We start from the raw sequence: 20,205 nt of genomic DNA on the forward strand, positions 1-20,205 counted from the left end.
AACACATATCACTTAACAACCATAAATATTAATAATAAAGTGTCACATCACACACACTTACTCACAAACACGCATTCTCTCACAAACACGCATTCTCACACACACACACACACACACACACACACACACACACACACACACACACACACACACACACACACACACACACACACACACACACACACACACACACACACACACACACACACACACACACACACACACACACACACACACACACACACACACACACACACACACACACTTAAGCAGTTACTGGTGCGTATTAATAATGCGTATTAATGAAAAAAATTGAAAATCAATCAAATAAATAACTTTAATGAACAATATGCTCTGAGGACTACAGCTTTCAAAGATCTGCTTCAATATAACATTCACCATATTTAAACACAATAACGTGTGTGAGGAGTGCATGTATGCACATGTCTGTGGGTGCGCCTTTGTATGGATGTTGTTGTTGTTGCAATCTGCATTGTATCTAAGTGAATCATTTAAAACAATAACTGTAGGGGTGTACGTGTGTGTGTGTTTGTGTGTGCGTGTGCCTGCATTCGTCTGTGGGTGTGCCTGTGTGCAGTTGTTGCAATCTACATTGTATCTAAGAGAAACATTTAAAACAATAACTGTGAGGGGTGTACAGTCACAGAAGTCTCAGTTGTGAGGACTTATCTTCAATTATTTTCTCCAATTTGCAGAGCTCTTCTTTTTTTTCTTTCTGCCTTCTGCGAAGGGTATTGGACTTGATTATCAGTTCAGCCATTTTGGACCCAGCCTTTCCCTCAGCCTGCTCGGCCAACTTGTCCGCGTCCTTTTCCAGTGAGTGACAAACACGGCGAAGTACCTCTTCCTGTCTTCTGAGGTCCAGAAGCTCCTCCTCCACTGCCTTCCTCCTCAGAGCATGGGCAGCACTCTCTCTCTTTTTCTTTTCACTGTCAAGGTACAGTCTGTACTGGGATCTAGCTGATGAGGCAGAGGCAAGGAGCTCCTTTGTGAGGGGCACTTTCAAAACACCACCACAACTGTTGATCCTGTCACAAACTAGTCTCAGTGATTCCAGTGTGCGGTCATGGAGATTGCATGTCTCCACCTCTTTGTTCACTGAAAATCCTCTTTCCACAGTGGCTTGGCCATGGGAAAGAAGGAGGAGACTGGCAAAACTGCAGCAAGTCAGGGTAAGGCCTGCTGAGGGTTGTGTAGAAGAACACATCAAGGCGGTCCTTCAGTGGCTTGAAAGCCAGGAAACGTTCATCCCGTCCTTCCACAGAGGTCAACGATTCGAACTGTTGAATGATAACATCACCTACAATATTGACAAAAACATAATCATTAATGACATTTAAGTACATTTCAAAGTAGAACACCCTTAGAACATGGCCTTCATTTGAATGACCTTCCCTGTCCCTAGACATACTGTATTTTTTCTTACCAGCTGGAATGCCACCTGTCAATCTCTTTCCCTGAAGGAATGTCTGCACTACACTCTTCATTTGCTTGATGCACCACTCCGGTTCTTGGTGGATTTGTGTGGGATCAAGGCATGCAATGTGCCTAACCATTGGAACCTTTAGGGGGGATTTGTCTTGCAATTTCATGACAACCTTAACAAGGCACTGCAAACATTCTTTCCTGAAGGTTAGCAGAGAGAGCTCCCCTATCTTGCCTCCTGGTTTGCTCTGAAGGGCCTAACAAATAGAGAACATTAATGTTCATACAAGGATATTTATTTGTCACATATATAGAGATACTTGTGTAAAACCTGTGGGGAAAAGATGTTGGTTGTCTGCTCTCTGGGTGTGTGTGTGTGTGTGTGTGTGTGTGTGTGTGTGTGTGTGTGTGTGTGTGTGTGTGTGTGTGTGTGTGTGTGTGTGTGTGTGTGGGTGTGGGTGTGGGTGTGTTTGTGTGTGTGGGTGGGTGGGTGGGGGAGTGATGGGGTATGTGAGTATAGTTCAGGATGAGTTCAGGATGCATAAACATTCACTGCTATGATTGGAAATTAAACTATGACAAGTTACACATTTAAAACAATCCTAACAATTTAACCAGAGTGAGAAAGAGGTTTGGTATATCCTCATGGCTGTGGTTCAGTTTAAGCCTCAATGCCAAAGGCCTGGTGGTGAAGACCACTGAAGTTTGAAAGATAACCATTAACAACCACACAATTACGATAGCTATATTGCTTACCACAGAGGTGGTTAAATAATGCCCAATGTTACTCATTCATTTTCTACCCTAATAGTTCGAAGTAACTATTTATTTGTGCCGACAGCACATTTCATGTATGACATTGAAAGTATCTGCAGTAATTACCTTGATGGCAGATTCAGCACCCAGGCCGATGTCCACATTTTTCAGAGCCACCCAGTTCTTCTCCTCAGACACCTGGATTGTGATAAGTTGCAGTGGGCTTCGGTCCTGTATAAGTTCCCTTTTAACAAATCGCCGCAGTAAAGCCTTAAAAGAACAACAAAAACTGTTAGCAATCAAGTCACACCTGTCAACTGATACAGTTTAATCACATTCAAATAAAGACAGTTACTCTACAGGAATTACATTTCTTACCATCAGGAGTTCTTTCAGATCTTTAGCAAAAAAGGGCAGCACAGGCTCGTCGGTCTGATATTTGGTCAGGAAGGGGTTGAAGCTTCGTGCAACTGACAAGAAGAACTGGAGCTTTGGAATTATCAAATTATCATCCCGTGCTGCCAAAATGATATCATATGACGCCGTGTTTGGGTTTGTCACCTTTTTCTTCTGAACAGCATCAACATATGTTAAAAGCACAGGCCAAATGTCGACAGCTCTCTCAGCCACAGGGACATTTTCCACCTATCTGTGGCCACAGAAAGATCGGGGAAAGGTAGAAGATCCTGTGGTGGCGGTGTAATCTTCTCTACGGGCAGGAACATTGTGGAAGATGTAGTGCATAGCTCGCAACAGTTTGTCTACCTGCCATGTTGCGAATCCTGCCTTCATGGCATTGTGGAGGGTGTGCAAGCCACAACTGCCAACACTGATGAGTTGTGCATCCCCATGAAGCTCTGAATGTTCGTTCTGAAGGAGCTTCAGCAGCTTGAAGTTGACATTTGGGCCATCCATACTGACAGACAGCAGGTGTCTCAAGTTGAGTTGTGCAACACATTCCTGTGAATTGTCACAAAAAACAAAGTTTATTGAAAATTTTAATCTGTCCTGTGGTTTTTGGTTATTCATAAAATAGACAATAGATAGACAGTAAATACAGTGCCAGTAAGTATAAGTCAAACGTGTTTCCCCCTTTGTAGTACCAGTATGCATCTTTCAGAAATATTAACCAAATCCTTCATCAAAATGTGACCCTGCAAGGCGAAACCAGTCGCTTTGGTAAAATGTACAAAACTAAGTTATTGTTCTCATATGAACGGCCATAAACTAAGCTTTCCAACGATATGTATATTGAGGCTATTGCTAGAACAATCGTTAAGATAACTGTATCCAAAGTGGCATGGTTCTCCTGTCATGATAATGCTAGAAGAGGAGAAAATCACCTTTTTAAGCGGCGTTGACAAATGGTATGACTGCTAATGTGTTGCATCTTCACCGGGCTTAACAGTCAAAACGTATGTTTTTCCGTGATTTGTCCACGATATGAAATGATATGTAGACTGTATACTGTCAAATTATGCGAAAACATGAAATTCAACATTTTAACCCGGATGTTTGTTTACCGTGGATTTTCTCAAAATAGCATTGAGCGCAAAGCGACTGATATCGCCTTGCAGGGTCACAAAACACACCCGACACACACGTCGTGTAGGCTAAAGCTTAGGCTAACTATGACATAAACATTTTCAAATGGGCATATAACGACAATAAGAAAGAACAAACAAGAAAATATCAACTCACTTTAATGCTTTGCAGCAAGTCTTCAGCCCTTGCATGTCCAAGAAACTGTGACCCAAAATATGAAGACGTCACGCGGTCATCTCTCCAGAACCGAACGTGAATATCCATTTGCTTCTTCTTGGCGGACTGGTTCAGAGACTCGTCAAACATGACAACATATGGCCCAGAAGCATTGATGCTATTTATAAGAAGCTTCTTAAAATGTGGAGCAATGCCAAATCCAAGGATATACGATGTCTTATCTTTGCCACAAACAAAACTTTTGGCTATGTCGGAGTCAGTGAACATGTTTTCGAACAATTCCCCAATGCCCTCATTCGAATTGAATGAATGATGGTTAGCTGCTGTGTTCAGGCACCAGAGAACCTCAGCCCTGAGGGCTGATGTTTGTGGCGGTAACGTCTGCTGTTTGGCTATCGCAGCCGTGGTGGTGCTGGTGGCACTGGTTTGCTGCCGAGGTGGTGCGACTGTTGCTGATAAGTTGGCATGATCTGCCGCGATCTGTGTGGTGCTGCTGCTAGCATCGCAAAACAACGAAATCGGCAGCTGTCCCCCCCTCACCCGAAGCCGCTGCTGGTGTATAGCCGATCCACTGTGGGACTTGATAGCAGTAATGCCGTTCCAGGTAACATTTATAGTTTTTTTGCAGACACTGCAAAATGCTTCACGGTCATTTCCTATGACGGGTTTAAGCCAGTCTTTATATAAGGGGTCATCAACCCATAATTGCGAAAACTTGCACTTCCCCATTTCACACTAAATTTGCTCGAATTTGCTAACATCAGAAAAAGTAGACTGCAACTGTGGCAAAAGGCGGCTCTGCTAACGTCAATTGTTGGAAAAAGGCGGAAAATGTTGTAAGCGTCGCTGATAGGCTATGAAGTCCACACAGGTTACCTCTACGTCATTGCTATCAACTACGCCTCACTCAGGTCCTGTTAGCACCGTATATATTTTTAAACTACGTAGGCTAGATGAAATTCAAACATGCAGACACAAATAATAAGCAAACAATGGAAACTCATTATATATTGAGGCAGAGTTTTAAAAAAATTACTACCAAGTCAAATTGCGTTTGTTACCTTTTACTACCTTTCAAGGGCCTTAATTTGGGTAGATTCTTTTTACTACCTTTTACTACCGCGCGGACACCCTGTTAAAAGCTAGGTTAGACAAGCTAAGAACAATATGTTTAACAATGGTAATAGTGGTTTGACAAGATGCAAACCTGGCCTTGCGAGCTAGTTAGCTACCTTAACTCTGACAACAGACCAGACACTACGCTCATTCATCTACATCTGACATCATCAAACATTCCAAAGGTTCCCAACCTGAAAACAGAAAACAACCTTCTGTACATGCAGGGATGCAAACTCATCAGGTATGAAAAAGGTGACAAGGATCCGAGCCCCCTACCCCACGGAATATCGGCTTTAAAATGAGGAATAACAGAGGATGTTAGCAGTCACAACAACTAAAGCAGTTAATAAAAACAGAAACGTCAAAGAGTCACATCTAATAGAATTATATAAAAGCATTTATTTTAATTGTGTAGCAGTCAGTTTATAATTTTGGCAGCACTATTGAGCATTTCGATAATGCATTTTCATGCCTCTGTGCAAGGCTTAGTCTTTCTATCTTTATAGCCACTGGTGTAAAGTAACTAAGTTCATAAACTCAAGTACTATACTTGGGTACAATTTTGAGATACTTGTACTTTACTTAAGTATTTCAATGTTTTGCTACTTTGTACTTCTGCTCCCCTACAGTTCAGAGGTAAATGGTGTACTTGTACTCCCCTACATGTATTTAATACCTTTAGTTACTTCACAGATGTGGATGAATGATGTGAAATATAATCAAGTGTTGAATCAGACTTTAGTTCCACCTGGAGTAAATTCACAAGCTACCCTGCAGTATACAAAGTCATTCAAACTAGCTGCACCTTTACCACCTTTTATGGACACACAGAGTGGCGTTAACCAAGGTCAACATTTTGGCAAAACCACTTTGAAAGCAGGTTCAGACAAACATAGCACTATGAGAAAAAAGACAGGGGTTGCAGTCGAATTGTCAATTTTGCTTAGGAATTCCTTATGAAGGGAAATGATGATGAGGTGGCAGCCATGATGAGAGCTGATCGGATTCTCTAAATCAGGGATGGGCAACTTGGATGGTGGTGGGGGCCACAGATTACCTTGGAACACACACACACAAATTCCATGTATTGTATGTAATTATTAACAAATATACTAAGTCTGACATCTTCATTGACATGTTACAATCTTTTAGGGAACATCCTCTGATAAGCTCACTAAACAAATATCAGTTCACAGAAATGTTATTTAATTTTTACAAGTGGCATGTTTGTATTGAACAGGTTATTAAACAGTGGAATAAAATTATTTTTAAACTATTGGAAAGCACGGAAAATGTGTGTACATTGAAATTAACCATTAAGATGACATAAACATGAAGTCATGAACACTAACCCAGACATTAGTTGTCTAACTGGAACCTAAGATACTTGAAGCCAGTCTCTGCATTCCCCTTATTCCACAATAAGGGGAGTGTCAACACAGACATCTGTCAACCCGCACTCTGCTGTTCCTCAGCACCGCTCCCCCTCCCTCCCGCTGAAATTATGAATGTAAGAGGCATATAGTAATCATAGGCAGGGTCCGTGACAATTTATTTTCATCTGATTTCAAATAAACAATGTCTTGGTTTTTAGAATATTAAACTTGTTTAGCCAAATTCAGATGATAAATACAACTTTTAAGCTTGTAAAGGCATAATTACGAGCGGTAACTTAAGGTCACAGCAGGCATAACAACAGCCGCTGTTTCTTGTGAGTGTTTCCCGGGAAACAAACACAATACACACAAACAGATTATTTTGCGGAATTTGGCTGCCGAACGAAATCATGTACGTAGCTTGCGACGTAACTAGGAGTCTAGTGGACAGTATCAGAACTACAAGTAAAACATTTTAAAATATATTTATTCTAATTAATTACGTTGTTTATAAATTAATCTGAGGGCCGCAAAAAGAGGAGGTGCTCTGGATGATAGAAAAGGAGCTTTGAAACTTCCTTTATAACCTCCTACAGCTTAGGAAACACTGGACCTTCCTTAATGAAGGGAGAGGAGAACTAGCTGTCCCACAATACCTTTCGCCCACAACATTTAACGTGAAGCACCATACGGCCGTTCCTTGAAACAACCGGTTGTGACTGAGTAATGCAGATCATGAAAGTCAATTAAGTCGCTTATTCCGCATTCTGTAACTTATGCTGTAACTTGCCAAAGTGCTTATGTGTTTTGAACTTTCAACACTATAATAAATCATAGGAAACTGACTGAGAATAAGAGTTTTTACTAATGAATTACTCAGGCAGGCCACTTTGTTTGCATTAACTTTACAAGACAGAGTCACTTTATGACACACACACACACACAAACACACACACACACAAACACAGTTACAGCCGCAGACGTCCCGCCCTCGCTGCATCCGAAGAGGTGATTGGATGAGACGTTATCCAATCCCCGCCCTTTCCGGCACATTCCCCGGGGGGGGGAGGAGTACAAAAGCTGGGAACGGAGATCATTCGGGAGGCTCTGTGTTGTGAGACAGACGCCTCTAGCATTGCGATACTTCTTGTGTGTGTTATACTGTTAGCTCCCCCTGTAATCCGCAGATACTTAGCCGAGTGCAAGTAGAGTGTTGTAGCTTCGTATTGTGTAATATTGTGATCTGTTTAACCCGTATTAGCTTAGACCCAGGTGAGTAGCACCTGTTGACCAGCTGTTGTGATCTGTTTAACAAATATTAGCTTAGACCCAGGTGAGTAGCACCTGTAGACCAGCTACAACTGGGTGTGTGTGCAGCTTCTTGAGACACCATTTGTACCCCGTGTAACGGGAAGGTTTTGTTGTGTTTATAAACTTCCTTGTTGAAGTTCTCTCTTGGTGTAATAAAACCACTTATAATTATTACCAATACCACTCTGGTCGTGTTATTTCCCCTTTGGCTCCCCTAGCCCAATAGGGAACGTAACACGTGGGGGCTCGTGTCCGGGATACTTTGAATAGAATCCCTGGGGTTATAGGTGGTTTTGTTATAGCAACAAACACTTTTGTAAATACGGGTGGGCAGTACACCCGAGAATGGCGGCCTTCGCCTTAGAGTCGTTCTTAGTTTGGCCGTCCTATGAGGAGCTGGACCGGTGTAAAAAGGACGACTTGATAGAAATAGCGCGGCACTTCAGTCTTGTGGTGAGTCGGCAGATGTTAAAGGAAGAATTGAAGGCATTGGTGGAGGATGAGATGGTGAGAAGGGAATTACTAGTACTGGCTGTGCCCGCTGAGTTCCCAGGGTCTAACGCCTTAACTGAAGACCCGTTAAATCAGAGGCAGGCGGCGGAGTTTACATTTAGCCAAGAAAAGAGTGATGGCAGCGAGGGGGGCGAGCCGTGTGAAGCACTGCTCAGGCCGCCTCGTAAATGTCCACCCTCTCCGGTTGGTAGTACAGATTCCCGGGAAGGGAGTAAACTTAAAGTCCGCCTCGCCCGACTTCAGTTAGAAGCAAAAGACAGGCAACTTCAGTTAGAGGCAAAAGACAGGGAGCAAGACAGGCAGTATCAGTTTCAGTTGGAGGTAAAGAAAATCGAAGCCGATAAGGAAATGAAAAGAATCGAAGCAGATAAGGAAGTCCGGATACAGCAGATGGAGCTAGACTCCGAATTGCGCGCATCTGGTGTTATTTGCAATCCTAGAGAAAGCTTTCCACTTCCTTCTCATCCACCTGCCTTCAATGTAGGGAAAAATGTAGCATTAGTGCCGGTTTTCCTTGAGACTGAAGTGGATGCGTATTTTTGTGCGTTTGAACACCTTGCAGCGGCACTACAGTGGCCGGCTGAAGCCTGGGCGCTGTTAGTGCGGTGTAGGCTTCACGGGAGAGCTCAAGAGGCAGTTTCTGCTCTTTCGTTAGAGGACAGCTTAAGTTACGACCTGGTGAAGCGTGCCATACTTAGGGTGTACGAGCTAGTTCCCGAAGCCTACCGGCAGAAGTTCAGGAACCATAGAAAGGGTTCTAATCAAACCCATGTTGAGTTTGCCAGGGAAAAGGGGATGTTATTTACGAAGTGGATTGACTCGTGTAACGCTGCAGAGTACTCTGTTCTGAAATAATTAATTCTCATGGAAGAATTTAAAAGGGGGTTGCCTGACTGCATTGTGGGATACATAAACGAACAGAGAGTACAGTCGCTCTCCGCAGCTGCTGTACTGCCTGACGAATATGTGTTGATGCATAAAACTGTGTTTTCCCCTGTCGCTACTGAGAGGGCACCCAGCGCGTCTGCTGCACCCTCTGAACCGGGGAATGTGTATAGGGTAACAAGAGAGGAGAGGGAGTGCCACTATTGTCATCAGTTTGGACATGTTATTGCTAACTGCATGATTCGTAAACGTAAGGAGCAACCACCAAGTCTGACCCGGCCGAAAGGCATTGGGTTAATTAATGCGGAGTCACCCAATATTCCTCCCTCCGACCATGATGAAGAAATAGATCCCTGCTTTAAGCCTTTTGTGTTTGAGGGATTGATATTGTTAACAGGTGAGTCGGATGATCAGAGACCCATCCGCATCCTACGAGACACTGGAGGTTCCCAGTCGGTGATTGTTGCATCTGCCCTGCCATTCTCCGACCAATCAGCGTGTGGGTATGGATCAATATTATGTGGCATTGAAATGGGTTATGTGCCCCGGCCCGTACACAATGTACATGTACAATCTAGATTAATTACTGGATTCTTCCCTGTTGCTGTATGCCCAGCATTACCCATACGTGGTATAGTTTTCTTAATGGGAAATTACATTGCAGGAGGTAAGGTAACTCCTGCGCTTGAAATATTGGATTCTCCGCAGGCTGTACTGCCTGAGGTAACAAATGCCCACATTTTCCCCATTTGTGCTGTCACCCGTGCGCAGGCGCGTAAGAGTGACTCAGATGTGTCTCTAAATGATACTATGTTTGGGACACTGTTTACAGATGACAAGATGCCGGAGAAACGATCAGAAGTTGTGGTTCCCCTTTCCCCTGCCGTGGCCACTGCGCCAGCGCAACCTACCAGCCCAGTTGTTGACGGTTCGACACTCCCGGTAACCCGAGAGCGCTTACTCGCTGCGCAGAGGGCTGATCCGACGCTTGCGAAGTGTTTCGAGCAGGTGGTGAGTAATAGCAAAGCAAGGGGTGAGAAGGTAGCTTATGTGCTGGATAAGGAGATATTAGTGCGCCAATGGTCCCTCACTGCTACGGCTGAAGCTGACTGGAGTGTAGCGCATCAGGTAGTTGTGCCGGCGCCCTACCGTCAACATGTACTATCTGTAGCACATGAGAGTAAATGGTCGGGACACTTGGGCTTGACTAAAACTTATCAGATCGTTCTCAAACATTTCTTTTAGCCAGGTTTAAAGAAGGATGTCTCTAGCTTTTGCCGTTGCTGTCATGTGTGCCAGGTTGTCGGTAAGCCTAACCAAAAAATTCCGCAAGCTCCGTTACATCCCATACCGGCTATAGGTGAGCCCTTTGACAGGGTGTTGATAGATTGTGTTGGCCCTTTACCGCGTACGAAAACGGGTCAACAGTATTTGCTCACCATCATGTGTACGTCTACTCGTTTCCCTGAAGCTATTCCGCTGCGTATTATTACTTCCGCCGCTATAGTTAAGGCGTTGACAAAATTATTTTACACATTTGGAATACCGCGGGTAATTCAGAGTGACCAAGGGACACATTTTAAATCCAAGTTGTTCAAACAGGTCCTCCAAACACTACAAGTGAAACATGTTATGTCCAGCGCGTATCACCCAGAGTCGCAGGGTGCGTTGGAACGGTGGCATCAGACCCTAAAAAGCATGCTGCGAAAGCTACTGTCAGAGGCGCGGGAAGGTATTTTGAGTGGGGGTGCTGAGGTGCTGGACTCCAGTGAACACTATTACGGGCACTATAGAGCACGCACAAAAAAACTCCCCACACGCAAACACACAGCAAACCCGCGACTGTTACAATGAAGGCTCGATAATCAGCTCACGGCATATAGGCCGCTCCCCACTTTACAAGTGGGGAGCGGACCTCACCTCCTCTAGGGGGGTCCGGGGGGATGCTCCCCCGGGAAGATTTTTTTTAAATATTGAAGTTAAAAGCATCAATTTGCTGCACTTTGAGAGCAACATTAAGAGATCTATGGATACATCGCTCAACACCCAGATGAAACACAACTGTAAGCAGATGTTCTTTTTCTTTATGGATATTTTACAAATCACTCCCCTTTCAAACTGTATTCTTGTTTTACTGACATATAGTATTTCATAACTGTTTTTCCTTTATTCTCTTATTTTTTTTATAACTATAATGATCATATGAAGGTGTGCCGCGGAAATAATCTTTTGAATAATTTTTTACCAAACCGTTTGAGACCCACTGAGATAACTTAGACTAAAGTTAACTATCGAAACACTCAGAGAGTCCTTTAGCTCACCTGAGCCTCTCAGTCTGAGAGGAGAGCTCTCCTCCAGCTTGTTGTGGAACAAACAGCTCCGTATGTCCGTTAGTGCAGCTAGCTAACCAGATGCTAACAACACGGTCCCTGCTGCTGGCACCGGTCCCTCTCTCTCTCCCCCTCTCTCACACACAGTAAATGCGCTATTTCCGCACACACACAGAGCCGCGAGCTTGAATGACACAAGCACACTTTTATTTCCATGCAACTCTCTGATTGGTCTGGTGTCTTGCCTCTGTTGCATTCACTGAACACGGGAAATTACAGTCCTGCCGTCCTTTCTAGTGTCTTGATGAGGTTCACGTAAAGCACGGTTAATGTATTATATTATTGAGGTAGGATTGTCCGGGGCTACAGAAAAAACATTCGGGGCAGGCCAAAATATTATTTTACCAACAATGTGGAATTTATTGGCTACATATTACACAGATTATGCACAGCGGGAGCAGCAATAACCGTCAAATAATAATTCAGACAGGGGAGCTCCGCACCCCCTGCCTGCCGCTAGGGGGTGCTGCAGCGCCCTCAGCACCCCCCTTCCCGCGCCCATGGCTACTGTCACCTACTTAGGGAAGCAGGTTGGGCAAGGCCAAGTCCGACCAGTGGAAGCTAAGGTTGCTGCGGTGACTGAATGTGCGGTGCCCGGCACCAGGAGTGACCTCCGCCGTTTCCTCGGCATGGCAGGCTACTACCGCAGTTTCTGTCGCAACTTTCCCACTGTAGCCCAACCGCTAACTAATTTGATAAGTCCCAAGGCGGACTACGTTTGGACCCCTGAGTGCCAATATGCATTTGAATGCGTAAAAACACTCTTAAGTCACGCTCCTGTGCTCGCTGCTCCCGATCTGGCTAAGCCCTTTACACTAGAGGTGGATGCCAGTGCAGTGGGGGCCGGTGCTGTGTTACTGCAGGAGGATGCGGATGGAGTGGATCATCCTGTCTGTTACTTCTCCCGTAAGTTCAACAAACATCAGGTCCGGTACTCTACCATTGAAAAGGAGACCCTTGCTTTGTTGTTAGCTCTCCAGCACTTTGAAGTTTATGTCGGATCTAGTTCCTTGCCAGTTGCAGTATTTACCGACCATAATCCCATTGTCTTTTTGTCCCGCATGTACAATCACAACCAGCGTCTCATGCGGTGGGCTCTGATCGTCCAAGACTACAACCTGCAGATCCGACACAAAAAGGGTTCAGAGAACGTGTTTGCAGATGCTCTGTCCAGACTGTAGTGATGTGTTCTGTGTTCGTTATGTTGTGGGGTATGGTTCATCAAAAACCCTGTGGGGTTTTGTCTTAAGGGAGGGGGTGTTACAGCCGCAGACGTCCCGCCCTCGCTGCATCCGAAGAGGTGATTGGATGAGACGTTATCCAATCCCCGCCCTTTCCGGCACATTCCCGGGGGGGGGGGAGGAGTACAAAGGCTGGGAACGGAGATCATTCGGGAGGCTCTGTGTTGGGAGACAGACGCCTCTAGCATTGCGATACTTCTTGTGTGTGTTATACTGTTAGCTCCCCCTGTAATCCGCAGATACTTAGCCGAGTGCAAGTAGAGTGTTGTAGCTTCGTATTGTGTAATATTGTGATCTGTTTAACCCGTATTAGCTTAGACCCAGGTGAGTAGCACCTGTTGACCAGCTGTTGTGTATTGTGTAATATTGTGATCTGTTTAACCCGTATTAGCTTAGACCCAGGTGAGTAGCACCTGTTGACCAGCTGTTGTGATCTGTTTAACAAGTATTAGCTTAGATCCAGGTGAGTAGCACCTGTAGACCAGCTACAACTGGGTGTGTTTGCAGCTTCTTTAGACACCATTTGTACCCCGTGTAACGGGAAGGTTTTGTTGTGTTTATAAACTTCCTTGTTGAAGTTCTCTCTTGGTGTAATAAAACCACTTATAATTATTACCAATACCACTCTGGTCATGTTATTTCCCCTTTGGCTCCCCTAGCCCAATAGGGAACGTAACACACACACACACACACACACACACACACACACACACACACACACACACACACACACACACACACACACACACACACACACACACACACACACACACACACACACACACACACACACACACACACACACACACACACACACACACACACACACACACACACACACACACACACACACACACACACACACACACACACACACAATTTATGCTATTGAATGACATTGGGAAATTACAAGTGGTTTGCTCCAGTAGTTAGCTTAATCGGTTTTTTGTTAAATATCTGCAATCGCATTCCCTTGCAACGTCTATATAACAATACTTTAGATTGGCCTATTCAGTTTGATCTAAAGATAACATGCTGATTAATTTTCCACCGTGAATCTATTGGTTTAAGAGTGGCCGAACTTTATTCCACCTAGATGTTCTTTGGTTTACTAAAGCATTCATTTACAATAAATCAATTTAATAAAGACGCAAATAAAACATAGTGCTAAGTAAGCAGCTTTTATTATAATGAATGGGAATCTGAGCTTTAAAAGTCCCCCTAAATCGCCCTGGATGCAAGTCCTGAGGAAGCCTTTGCATACAGGCCCTATAAAGCCCATGTGAATAAAACAAAGTCTGTGGTATGTGAGTGGTGACGCTCCGCAGTGAGGTCACAGATGCGGCTCAGATTTTTTGCAGCATCAAAGGTCCAGTGAAGCCAGCACTTCTGGGGGTTATCAGCACTGGGTTTTGACCCGGTGTTAGGGGGTAACTGGTGATCAAACAGTGATGCCGGACAGCCTCAAAAGAGCCTCAAAGCCCGGTCAGGCCTCCGGACCCTCAGCCTGTGCCGCCCACCAGCAGCTTCAGTCGGCTATTTATTTTTAGGCTAATTAGCCGTTACAACATGAAGGGCTTTCTATTGATCCGCTGAATCCTCACAGTCAAAGCTCCGTGTGTTGACACCTCAGGCCTGAGTCAGATGCTTTGTTCACACATACCTCATTCACACCAACGGTGTTTCAGGGCCGGTTCGGAGCTGGAGCTTGAAAAGCACAAGGGTTTCGTGTTCACACCGCAGCGGAGCAGCCCCTTAGCTCCGGAATCCGGTTCGTTTCAAGCACCAAAATATTGTCCGGCCAGAGCAAAAGCACCGCATACGTCACGCTTACGTCGAGGCGGGGACAGAGACAGGATCAACTCCTGAACAACAACAAAAAGCCCGCGATTTATCCAGTTTGTACACAACGAGGGAGAAACTTAACAAGAGTTTCAGAGTTTCAGTGTTTCTGCCATAGACTGTATATATAAAGGTGTCTGCTCATGGTGAAGCAACGTGTCTGCGTGTTAAGTTGGAACCTGAGCATTCACCTTGATCACCTCTCATTATAACTCACTATACATCTATACAACTATACATATTAAACTTTACTTCACGTGTTCATTTGAGAATAGCAGTTACATACCTGGGTGAAGGTTACAGTTAATTTAAATCAGTGTTTCTCAAACTTTTTCTGTCAGGCCCCCCCTTTGGAGAAAAAAAAAAGTTGGGCCCCCCCAACACAAATAGTCAGGCTCATTGGCGGCGCCAGAGATTTATTTTGGGGGTGCTGTGGTGTAGCTTGACGTTTCATAGAGGGTGCTCAAACATTTAGGGTTTCCCATTAATGTACCGGTCGCTACAGTGGAATTTTCTACTGCAACAATCCCCACGCATATACACAGTGTACCCGTGACTGTTACAATGAAGGCTCGATAATCAGCTCACGGCATACAGTATAGGTGTAAGCAGGGGCAAAATGCTATTTTTATAGATTTATTTTTAAATATTGAAGTTAAATGCATCAATCTGGTGCACTTTGAGAGCAAAATGAAGAGATCTATGAATACATCTCTCAACACCCATTTGAAACAGTACTGTAAGCAGATTTACTTTTTCTTTATGGATATTTTACAAATCACCCTTTTAAACTTTATTCTTGTTTTACTTTCATATATATTTCATCCCTGTTTTTCATTTTTTCTCTTGTTTTTTTATAACTATAATGATCATATAAACGTGTGCCTCGGAATTAATTGTTGACATTAATGGTGACCAAAACGTTTGAGACCCACTTGGATAACACTCAGAGAGTCCTTTAGCTCACTGAGTCTCTCAGTCTGACAGGAGAGGACTCTCCTCCACTTTGTTGTTGAAAAAACTCTTTATATCCGTTAGCATAGCTCGCTAGCACCAGAAGCTAACAACAACGATCTCCGGTAGCGGTGCGCTCTCTCTCTCTCTCGCTCGCGCACACAAAATGGCTCGTTCCACACACAGAGCCGAGCTTTAATGAAACACAGAGACCCAGACGTAATAGTACTGTACTGCATCATATTATTTTCGAATCAATAATTTTTCAAATTATGATTTATTTATTTTTTAATCTTTTTTTTTAACAATTTTTCCTCCTGGTCTCTCGCGCGCCCCCTGGCATGCCTCTGCGCCCCCCGGGGGGGGGGGGGGGGGGGGGGTGCGCTCCCACTTTGAGAACCACTGATTTAAATGAAAGATAAAACGTTACTACACACTCATGGTTCAGTCCACCTTAAGAAATAAGTCCGACCTCGGAAGCAGTTTTGTTTTAAAAAAAACTTTATTGACACGAGTACACTTTTTTATAAGAATATAGTCTAAACCACAGAAATGACTCCGGAAAAGCTGCCGATAGATCCATAAGAAATGAATGCAACTGATTTCATCCGCGCGGTTTGGCTTTATGAAGCAGGCACGCAAACGGTTACGTCATGAAGCAAACGATGACGCAATGACGCATTACCAGTCGGACTCTGGGCGGTGTGAAAAGAGCCAGAGCTAAATCGAAGAACCGGTTCTGAACCTGAAAAGCTCTAGCACGGAGCTTGAACCGGAGTTGCGTTGGTGTGAATGAGGTAGCGCACGCGCACACACACACACACACACACACACACACACACACACACACACACACACACACACACACACACACACACACACACACACACACACACACACACACACACACACACACACACACACACACACACACACACACACACACACACACACACACACACACACACACACACACACACACACACACACACACACACACACACACACACACACACACACACACACACACACACACACACACACAACTGTAGATGTGGTTGTAAAGCATCCTGACCACCTCATAAAGACGTTTGATCTTTACCTCTGGGTCACAGATACTGTATGTCATGTGTTCCACAGAAACACACACAAACTCATTCCGTTTAACAATCACTGACATTTTTTTCCCAAACCACATGCCACCACATAATCACTTTAATTTACTGTCAGACAACAATATGGAGTAGTTTTTGTAATGTACAAGAAGAAAGTATTTGCCATTTATTCTTTGAATGTATGTATTGCAGAATGTTTTGGCATGAGGTAGAATATAGTATATTCTTTAAGGAAAACAAAATGTTTACATCCTTCAGAGGTAATAATATGGGCGCAGATTTATAATCTGTTTTACAGTTAATTTAATTTTTAGGGAAATTTCATATTCATAAAAAGAAAAACATTTTTACCGAGAAATAAAACAATATAGTAGCACTATTAAAAACATTATGAATAAAAAGGCAATCAAAACAAATTGCGTATTTAACTGCCTTTTTTTTATTTACTTTCTGTCATGTTGTATTACTTTATATGTCTATCTCTAATAAACCCGACAAAATATATGATTCATATATCAAAAACAAATGTACTGGGGCTCTGTCCCTGCTGCAGAGGACCCAGGTTCAAATCCAGCCTACAGTCCTTTACCCGTGTCATCCCCTCCATCCATGTAAACTAGCCTAATCCATCCATCCATTTAAACTAGCCTAAAAAATAAATGGAGAAACAATAACACATTGTCCATCTGTAGCTGATATCAGTTGCTAGTTCTTTGCCTGATAACTTTTGAGGATGCCCAACATTTTATACAGAGATGAATATAATTCTACATCCATATTAAATAAACTAGAGTATGCACGTTCCCTCTATCTGTTCCTCGTTTTTGTTTTATCTCTCTTTCCCTCAGATTATTGTTTATTACATGATCCGGATGAAAGAATGTACAAACAATACCAGGTGAGGTTCAATAAAACAGACCAACAACTTAAACCTTGTGGGTCCTCAGAAAACGAACCAATACTTTCCCCTGACCAGTGTTTTCGACTAACTAAGTACATTTACTCAAGTACTGTACTTAAAGGGCCCATGTCATGCTTTTCCGGTTATACCCGTCCCCTTGAGTGTTATGAAGGATTGTATGCATGTAAACGGTCCAAATGGACCAATCCGTGGAGCACCTCACACACCAGGATCCCTTGGCTAACTAACAGGGAGTCCCCATTGACTTGCATAGAGCTCCCTGAATGCTGATAATAGACGAGTTGGGATCGCGGAGAAATGCTCTCCGCAGACCCATTCTCACAGCGTTATAAACCTTTTTCATACTCAATATCAAGCCACACTTATTGTTTTTACTTCGGCTGTGAGTGTTTATGTGTGCTCAGGATGAGTTTCGCTGTGTTTCGCTGTATCGCCGAACCGGAAACCTGTCCGATCCTCGCAGCAGCTCGCAGCAACGAGCAAATTCACAAGCTACCCTGCAGTATACAAAGTCATTCAAACTAGCTGCACCTTTACCAGCTCTGAGAACACTTTAATGATTAATAATTATAAAACATATCATATATTTCTGAAATGGACCAATCTGCACAATGACTACTTTTACTTTTGGTACTTTCAGTATATTTTGATGCCAATACTTGTACTTTTACTTGAGTAACATTTTGAATGCAGGACTTTTACTTGCAACAGAGTATTACTACACTCTGGTACTTCTACTTAGGTAAAAGATCTGAGTACTTCTCCCACCTCTGCCCCTGGCCTTTGAGGGCTTTTCGACCTGAAAAAGCTTGAGAAAGGATGAACAGGGAGTGTGGGTGGCAGGGTTTGAAGCAGGACTTTTCTGAATGTGTGACCGCAGTGAGGCTCAGAGCGGGTCACACACTGCGCAGGGAGATTAGCAGGTTGAGAGTATTACGGGGTGGGGTGGGGCAGCTCGCCTCACTGCACACATACACCGGGCACTTCCATTACTTCATAGCTATCATGCTGATAATACTGTTTGTGATTAGGTACGGGTAAAGTGCGTAAGACTGAGATATAGAGCCAATCAGAGGTCTTATTTTTATTCATAGTCACACCAAAACACAACCAATTTTATTGATTCTATGAAAGAACTGCCAATGGATCCATAATCCATGATTCCAAACGTATTAATGAAAAGTAAGGTTCTGGGCCTAAGCTTTGATCCAACACTTTATGTACTGGGTCTACTGCCCAGTGATATGACAGATAGAAATTAGATTTTCTTAGTAAGAATTCTACTTCTAATTGCAAAAAAATGGCAATAGTTTCTTGGCTGAAGCCACTGCCCACCAGCATAGTTCATTGAAGAAACAGGTTAAAAAAATGCACCTATTTATTTATTTTCTTTCTTTATTATTTACTTTGATTCACTGCACGTGTACATGTGACATCTGGAGTTTAATATGCAGTTCAGGTATCATAGGGTCATGTTGATGGGAATGACAGTATCCACACTGTGTTGTTAATGTTTGAACAATATGAAGATTGATAACATCAAGTTCAATTTATGTCTTTGTGGTATCCATCGAGGACACAAATGATAATGTCTAATGTACAAAAGGTGCCGTTGTGTAAGCATCTCCAAATGTGTTTTTTGTATCTGTCGGTAACAAATTGTTAAAAAATAAATGAAAGGGAAGACAATTTGAGAAACTTCTAGTTTCCAAAGATGCTAAAAATAGTATGACATGATATATTTAAGCAATAGCTCACGACAGGCCATGGTATATGCTCATTATATCACAGCTAAGGGGCGTGGTCGACAACCCCCTTAGCTGTGATATAATGAGCATATATCACGGCTTGAAGTGAGCTATTGCTTTTATAAAACGGTTACCAATATAGCAATATGAAAGAAAAATACACACTTTAATTTAAATAGTTTCTATTAGTAAATAATGATGTTCAAAATAAAATAGTCCCTCCGTTGCCTTCTGCACAAAACATAGTGCGAGGTGGTTGCTATGCAACAACACTAACAGCTACCGAACATATTAGACAGAGAGCGTTGATCCATTATTTGGCTATTTAATTACATTCATTTTTCTATGTTGCCGTTTATTGTGCAGCCACTGAAAAACTGTCCAGCATCAGTAGAATGGCTGACGTGGTTACTTAAATAGGTTGAGGTTGTTGCTTGGCGTGGCGAGAATATTGCTCCACTTTCTCCGGTCGCTGAGATTCGGCTTCCAGTAGCTCTGGAGAGAGCTTTCGCACCTCTGGCCACTAACGGTCATAATTTCTCTGCTTTGTTTCAAGACCCGCATAAGAAAGCTTTTGAATGGTGGTACTATTCCAGTTGGTCTACCTGCTCTTCACGTAGCTCTGCATGTCGTCGTTAGGTGCTTTTTTTTCTGGAGATAGGCACTGCTCAATCCACTCCTCCATAGTAAGACCCCACCGGAGGTCGAAGTTAATCTTAAATGTTTCCATCTTATGCTTTGTAAGTTTGTTTCGTAACGGAAGAAAATTTAAATATATTTATAAAACTGACAAGTCAAATCATGCAATCTGATTGGTCGATAGCGTTTTTGCGGACCTCTTTGATTACAAATTTGAAAACATTGT

The 20,205-nt window shown here is 43.3% G+C and overlaps 2 protein-coding genes across 3 annotated transcripts in view; both read right to left on the bottom strand.

Moving 5' to 3' along the window:
- adamts17 (ADAM metallopeptidase with thrombospondin type 1 motif, 17) overlaps positions 1–20,205 on the bottom strand; it is a 308,092-nt gene that overhangs the window by 114,098 nt on the left and 173,789 nt on the right. The gene's annotated exons all lie outside the window — the stretch shown is intronic.
- LOC307029398 (uncharacterized protein) lies at positions 324–5,062 on the bottom strand. 2 transcript variants are annotated; one of them, XR_013805314.1, is made up of 4 exons: positions 3,904–5,062; positions 2,581–3,162; positions 2,329–2,472; positions 324–1,321 (listed from the first exon to the last, which is right to left on the bottom strand). XR_013805314.1 is itself a non-coding variant. In XM_079665339.1 (4 exons), the coding sequence occupies exons 1-4, from the start codon at positions 2,581–2,583 to the stop codon at positions 1,086–1,088; spliced, it is 639 nt and encodes a 212-aa protein (XP_079521465.1). In that variant the 5' UTR covers positions 2,584–5,056; the 3' UTR covers positions 324–1,085. The 2 variants fall into 2 exon arrangements, 1 of the variants encoding a protein (XP_079521465.1); XM_079665339.1 differs by adding an exon at positions 1,448–1,703 and having other exon boundaries at positions 2,581–5,056.

This window comes from Notothenia rossii, assembly GCF_949606895.1.
Source record: "Notothenia rossii genome assembly, chromosome: 2".
NCBI lineage: Eukaryota > Metazoa > Chordata > Actinopteri > Perciformes > Nototheniidae > Notothenia > Notothenia rossii.